The sequence below is a fragment of the Sorex fumeus genome, unplaced genomic scaffold, assembly GCF_029834395.1.
Source record: "Sorex fumeus unplaced genomic scaffold, SorFum_2.1 ptg000122l, whole genome shotgun sequence".
Classification (NCBI taxonomy): Eukaryota; Metazoa; Chordata; class Mammalia; order Eulipotyphla; family Soricidae; genus Sorex; species Sorex fumeus.
Window position 1 is genome coordinate 11,267,715 of NW_026606179.1, and position 6,884 is coordinate 11,274,598.

At 58.4% G+C, this 6,884-nt stretch overlaps 2 protein-coding genes across 2 annotated transcripts; one reads left to right on the top strand and one right to left on the bottom strand.

Annotated features, from left to right (window-relative positions):
- Positions 1–15: 15 nt before the first annotated feature.
- GFY (golgi associated olfactory signaling regulator) lies at positions 16–3,592 on the bottom strand. The gene is made up of 4 exons (XM_056136928.1): positions 3,496–3,592; positions 1,362–2,497; positions 1,112–1,285; positions 16–333 (listed from the first exon to the last, which is right to left on the bottom strand). The coding sequence occupies exons 2-4, from the start codon at positions 2,473–2,475 to the stop codon at positions 134–136; spliced, it is 1,488 nt and encodes a 495-aa protein (XP_055992903.1). The 5' UTR covers positions 2,476–2,497; positions 3,496–3,592; the 3' UTR covers positions 16–133.
- A 1,162-nt stretch (positions 3,593–4,754) lies between these two features.
- Positions 4,755–5,872, top strand: PTH2 (parathyroid hormone 2). The gene is made up of 3 exons (XM_056137125.1): positions 4,755–5,034; positions 5,137–5,261; positions 5,678–5,872. Exons 2-3 carry the CDS (start codon positions 5,140–5,142, stop codon positions 5,850–5,852), a joined length of 297 nt encoding a protein of 98 aa, XP_055993100.1. The 5' UTR covers positions 4,755–5,034; positions 5,137–5,139; the 3' UTR covers positions 5,853–5,872.
- Positions 5,873–6,884: the final 1,012 nt, after the last annotated feature.

Below are 6,884 nucleotides of genomic sequence, written 5' to 3' on the forward strand. Positions count from 1 at the left end.
TCACAGCAGAAGCATGTTTGGGCTGACCCCTCTATCCCAGGACACCACTACGTAGCAAAGCATGCTGGAGGACAGGATTACCCAGTCCTTCCTCCGTCTGGGCCTGGCTGGGGTCTGCAGGACTAAGCAGGGCTCACACAAAGTTGTTGGGAAGCGTGGCGGGGGACAGCGGTTCCAGGCGCTGGGGGCGGCCCCCGCGAGGTGGCGGGGGCAGTTTGGGGGGCAGTGGAGGTGTGGAGGGTGGCTGCTTGGTGGCGATGTGAGAAGGGACCCAGGCGTCAGGAGAGTAAAAGTAGAGGTCGTAGGGGTCCTTCGGAGCATCCAAGTGCATAACTGTGGGAACAAAGGAGTGATGTGGGGGTTGTTGTCCCCTCTGAGGCCCCACTGAGTCGCGGGAGGGAGAGAGGATTGGAGTCCTAGCTACAGCTGGGTTTTCAAATGAAAGGGGGGGGGAGGGCGGGGCGGTGGGAGGGGACCCGGAGCATAGTACTGTGGGTAGGGTGTTTGCCTTGCACGCGGCTGACCCGTGTTCGATTCCCAGCAACCCGTATGGTTCCCCAAGCACCGCCAGGAGTAATTCCTGAGTGCATGAGGTAGGAGTAACCCCTGAGCATCGCTGGGTGTGACCCAAAAAGCAAAAAAAAAAAAAAAAATCAGATGAAAGTGGGAGAGGCCGGAGAGATAGTACAGCGGGGACCATTCTTGCCTTGCACGCAGCTCACCCGGGTTTGATCCCCAATCCCTCCAACCTCCTAAGGTTGGTCTCCTGGAGCACCCGCGGGTGTGGCCAAAATACCTCCCCCACAAAAAAGAAAATAAAGGGAAGCGGGAGAGCTGGCAGAGATTATCGAGTGGGAGGCCGGGACGCTGCAGGGGCGGGGCCCGGGGCAGGGGCGGGGCATTGGGTCCTGGTCACGCCCTGGGATGGGTACGGGGCGGGGCGGGGCCCGACTCTGGGATCCCGTGGTTGCCCGCGCAGTTTCTGCGGGACAGGTGCTGACCGAGCAAGGGTCAGAGCTCTCCTGGCTCTTGGGTGGGAGGACCGTACTTCTGCCTGGGCGCCACAGTCGTGGCCGTCCGCGAGTGCCGCACGGCAGGCAGGGGGTCTCACCAGGCTCGTCGCCGTCGCTGGGAAGGCGGTGGTGTGCGAAGGGCCGGTGGCGTGACGCCCGGCGGTAGAGACACCAGAGCAGCAGCAGAATGCCGATGAGCAGCCCGGTCCCGGCGAGGAACAGGCAGAGAGCCCCGCCCGCGGCGCCCCGGGGGCGCCCCACCAGCGTCACCCCTGCAGGAAGGAGACTCCGAGGATGAGCACCCCAAAGCCCCGCCCGCCCTCGGCCCCGCCCCGCCCCGCCCCTCACCTGTCTCTTCCACTCGCTCCACGACAATGATGGTGTTGACTCGTTCGCCTCGGTTGCGCCGCTGAGGGGATTTGGGGGTGTCAGGGGCCGGTGGATTGGGGGTCCCAGAAGGAAGAGGAGGGCTCACGATGCGGGCTGAAGTTGGAGGGGCATTGGTTCCCTTGGGACTTATGTTCTGGGGAGCAGTCATATCTAGGGTGGCTGGAGAGTCTGTGAGCAAGTGGAGGGAGTCGAGTCGGGGAGCTCCCGGGACACTGGCTTTGGGCTTCAAGGATTCGTTGAGGGCAGAAGCTTCCTCTTTGAGGGGTGCAGGTGTTTCTGGGTGTAGACTAGCGGCAATCTCATGGTGGGACACCACGGGGGTCTCTGTTGCATCCTGGGAGTGGGTTGTGGGGACTTCTGTTTGGGGAGTTTCAGGGGGGCTGGGCTTCTGGGTCACGTGGAATTCTGGGTGCAGTGATTCTGTAGGGTCCGGAAGAAGGGTTTGGGGGCTTTTAGAGCTTGGGGTCTCAGTGGTGTCTGCGTTATGGATTTCTGGCAGTTCAGGGTAAAGGGTTGTGGTGGGACTGGGAGTTGGGGTGTCAGGGACTTCTACATCTGAGATTTCTGAGGAGTTAAGTTTGGCAACCTCTGGGGATTGTGGATGTTGAGTTTGGCCAGGGTTTGGGAACTCAGCAGATACGCTATTGGATTGGGGGGTGCTCGGGGATTCTGTCTGTGGAACTTTGGGCAGGGTAGATTTAGTGGTCTCGGAAGGTTGTGAGTAGTTTGTTTTGGAGGGGTTCACTTGGGGTATTTCCAGGGAATCGGATACTGAATTGTTGAGTGAGTTGAGTCTGGGGGTCTCAGGAGACTCCGGGTGTGGGATTTCTGGGAAGTCAGGGTTGGGGTTCTCAGTGGAGTCAGGGAGGGAGGACTCAGGGGAAACTGGGTGAGCAGCCTGGGAGGGCTCAGGATAAGAAGTTCCAGAGAATTCTGGGGTGGGGTTTGCAGACCCACCAGGAGAAGCCTCAGAGTAGGGGGCAGCAGAGGGTTGGGCTGAAGGGGCTGCCCTGGAACCCAGCGCAGCCAGGAGGAAGATATGGAGGAAGAGGATTGGGTTTAAGGCCTTCATGGTGCTGGGAGACTGGAAAGAGCTGAGGAGAAGCAGGAAATAAGGGGTTAAACCTGGAAGTGCCCGCTCACTGCTCACCCCTACTCCCAACCCTAGGGACCCCGCCTTTTCCCCTGCCAGGGGCACCAGGCAATTCCCTGAAGATGGCTATGGTATCTAAGGGAGACCAGCAAGGGCTTCTTGGGAGTCATAGATCACTTCCATTTCTCCATGAGGGTCCCAGAAAAACTGATTCAAAACTGACTCCTCTCCAAGACCCCAGACCTTCTTGACTTCAATTTGGGGCTGGGCGGGGGGGCACCTCCTCTGGAGTCCTTGGGCTGGATGGGCTTCGCCAGGGCCCTTGGGACACCATGCCAGTCATTGTTTACTGGGGAAGAAGCACAGATGGATGGCGGGGAGGCTGCCTGTCTGAGAGAGAAGGGAGACTCCTGGGGCTCCTGGGGCAAGAAAACTGCTGGGGGTTCAGACTCTGGGGTTCCAGAGGCGGAGTAGCTTTGGATTTAAACTACCGATTCTGGACTGAACGATAGTACAGCGGGTTGGGTGTTTGCATTGCACGCAGCTGACCCGGGTTCGATTCCCAGCATCCCATATGGTCCCAAGCACCGCCAGGAGTAATTCCTGAGTACAGAGCTAGGAGCAATCCCTGAGCATTGCCAGGTGTGGCCCAAAAAGCAAAATAAATAAATAAACTCAGTTCTTTAGAAAGAAAACACCTGGAGACTCAGAGACTGAGATTTTTGAGGCAGCAAATCTTGGGGAGGGGTGAATCTCCCCTCCTTAAGATGGGGAAACTTGACCCTATGGATCCCAAATTAGATGGAGACTGGGAGCTCTGAGACTGTCCTTCAGAGATGGAGTGTTGGGGTCTGAATCCCCCAGTCTGGGGTGGACAGGGCTGCAGGACAGGACTCGGGGCTATTTATGGAGGCTAGAGTGGAACCCCAGGTCAGGTGGAGGCTGGGTGCAGGGGGATCTAGAAGGAATAGAGTTATTTGGGGCCCTGGGGTCTCTTACCTGCTCCAGAGGATCCAAAATAACAACAGGTGAGCGGAGCTGGATGCAGAGATGCAGTGAATGCTGGCAGAGGCTCTGGGAGGGGTGGCAGGAGCTGGGGGCCCAAGGGTAAAAGTGACGCACCTGAACCCTTCCCTAGGGGTTGTGGATGCCTAGCGACCTGCTTGAGCTCTTAAAGGTACAGTGATAGAGGTTGCTGTCTTGGGAACTTGGGGGTTGTGATTCAATGAGGCTATCTTCCCTTTGAACCCTGGGGCCCCTGTCCCCTGCCCAGGGTTCAGATTCTTGGGACCCTCATGCTTCACATTTCTGCAACCAGGTCCCCAGCCCCCTCCTCTCAGATTTAGAAATCCAGGTCCCTGGACACTTCCTTCCCAGGGATTCTGGGGTTTCTAGCCCATCCTTTGTAAACCTTTCTTTTTCCGGGCTCAGGAAGATCTGCTCCCCCATAGTCAGTGCCCTTTGGGACCTCCCAATCTTTGCCCATCTTCTTCTTGAGCACAGGGCAGCCTCAAGAACCAGGTTTGGGGGGGGGGGGGACTAAGTCTTGTTTGTTTTGTTTTTTTGGCCACACCCGGTGTTGCCCAGGAATCATTTCTAGTGGGCTCAGGAGACTATATGGGATGCCAGGGATTGAATCCAGGTTGGCTGCATGCAAGGCAAGCATCCTACCTGCCTTCAACTGCTCCAGCCCAAGGGGAACTAAAGTCTTAGCAACACTCCTGGGGGAAAGCTTGAGTAGTACAGGACTCTTGTTTCTGTTTCTCAAGGTCTAAGACTTTCTGGATCTTGCTTATCTCTCTTCCTCGTGGCTTTCTTTGGGGGGAGGGCACTGCTCAGGGGTTCCTCCTGGCTCTGTGCTCAGGGGACCACATAAAATGCTAGGGATTGAACCCTGGTCTGTTTATGCACAACAGACGTCCTACCCTCTGTACTATCTCTCTGGCACACCCTTTGTCTTCTTACTCCACCCTCCTGTCTCACTGAATCTCCCTGCCTTGATTTCCTTTGGTGTCTTATCTGTTCATGCAGATGTCCTCTCTTCCTGAGACCCTTGCCTCCCTATCCTGTCTCCACTCCTCTCTCTCTCTCTCTCTTTCTCTCTCTCTCTCTCTCTCTCTCTCTCTCTCTCTCTCTCTCCTGTTCTTCTCTTCCTTCCTTCACTTTGTCTGTGTCCCCGCTTCTCCCTCCTCCTCTATGGCTTCCCTGTCTGTGTCTCTGACTTCTCTCTGATGGTCCTTCCCTGGTGCTATTTTTATTCTCTGACACACCCCCTGTGTCCACTTCTCCGTCTGTCTGTCTCCTTCCCTCCCTCTCCGCCTCAGGTCCCAGCTCTTGGTCTCAATTAGTTGGTGGCAGCAAGGCAGTTGGCAGGGCCCCCACCCCCGGTGGTTCCTCATTACTGCTGGCAGCTCCTAATGAGCCTGGAGGGGAGCTGACCCCGTGCCCCCAGCCCCTGGTCTGCGTCACTGCCTGCTGCGGGGGCTGCGGAGGCAATATAAGGGGGCTGCCAGCCCTGCTGGCCAAGCCCACTGTGCGGTAGGGGGGCCTTGGCTGCGGAATGTGGGCGGTGGGTGGCTGGTGGGGTCCGGGTTTCAAGGCCCAGAATGTGGGGTTCAGTGGATCTGTGTCTGTTTGCAGGTGATGGAGACTCACCAGGTGCCCTGGAGCCCCCGGGTGCGGCTGCTGCTGCTGCTGCTGCTGCTGGAGCCCTGGGGCACCCGCCCTGCCTTGGGAGTTGCCCTGCCCCCCGCGGGGGTCTTCAGGTATGTGCAAAAGACCCAAAGAGAAAGGACCACAGAGATGCGGAAAGGGGTACAGAGAGCCAGAGAGAGGTCACTGACTGGAGAGGATGGAGAATCTACAAGAACCAAAGGGGCAGATTTGAGCGAGGGCGTCCAGAGACTTTAAAGGCATGGAAGCCCAAACGGGTTTTTTCGTTGAGCAACGTTTAAGGGGCTCTAGGTGGGTGTCGGGGGAGCAAGGGGGAGTGCTGGGCGCCCGATATCCTTACTCTGCGGGCTCTCACCCGATGCACGGGACAGGGGTGGGAAGGCACAAGCCGATACAGAGGGATGGGGCACCGCGCTCACGGGCGGGGCGGTGAAGGCGGGCGGCGGCGGGCGACCGTGGGCGCGGGGCCCGGGCGCGCGTTAACCGCGTTCTCTGCGTCTGCCTGCAGCCTCCCCAGCACTGTCCGGGCCCGCGCTGGACCGGCCGCCCCGCTGTCGCGACGGAGCCTGGCGCTGGCAGACGACGCGGCTTTCCGGGAGCGCGCGCGGCTGCTGGCCGCCCTAGAGCGCCGACACTGGCTGAACTCGTATATGCACAAGCTGCTGGTCCTGGACGCGCGCTGAGCGCGCAGCCCACGCCCCAATAAAGCCTGCCTGAGCCACCCCGTGTGCGCGTCCGTGTCTGAGGGCGGGGCGGGGTGCCGGGATTCGACCCAGGGCCTCACGCTCGCGGGGAAGTTCTACGATGAGCCCCAGCCGGGACTCTTCCTCCTCCAAATATTGCCTTTCCCGCCACTCACGTCTTCTCCCCCACACCTGCCCAGCCGGTCCCCTCCTCTCGCTGAACCCTTGCACCACCCGGGTGTCTCCCAGGGACTCTGCTCCTTGGGTATCTGGGGTGGTATTGGAGGACTCTGCTTCATCCTCTCTCCCCAAAACTCTTCTATTCTTAATCCCCGGTCCCCACCCCATCCCCGGCCTGGCCTGGCACCTTCGTCTCTCTCATATTTGTCATTTCCGTGAACTCCATTTCTTTTTCTCTCTTTCGGAATGCTCTGCGTGCAGCTTAAATCTTGGGGGCTCTGATATGAGAAATATTTAAGACCAGGTAACCACAAACTTCAAACTTATAGTTGTGTAGGGCAGGTAGGGCCGACCCGGGTTCCATCCATGGCATCCCATAGAGTCTCCCAGGCCCCATTAGGAGTAATTCCTGAGCAAAGAGCCAGGAGTAACCCCTGGGCATGCTGGGTGTGCGCCCAAAAGAAACATAGCTGTGGGGTTGGGAAAGGCTTAGCTCTGAAGGACTTAACCTCAGCCTTTTCCTCATCTGTAGAGGATTAAAACAGACTATGTCAAACCAACAAGCAGCAAAGTGCTTGCTAGGAAAGGTCCCATGTTGTGATGCAGCCTCAGACTGTTTCTTCAGGGGCTCTGGGATGCTGGTTTGGTGTGGGAGGTTCCAGGAGGGTCGGGCAAGGGAGAAGGGACACAGGGCCATGAGCGAAGCAAGGCGCCAGTTAGGACTTGCATCTCTCTCCCACTCCGGTGTTGACCCAGGCAGCCCACCTCCAGCCCAACATTTGGGTTCTGCAGACAGCGCTCTGATTGGTCCAGGGAAACGGGTGCTGAGGCAGTCTGCACCAGAAACAGTGG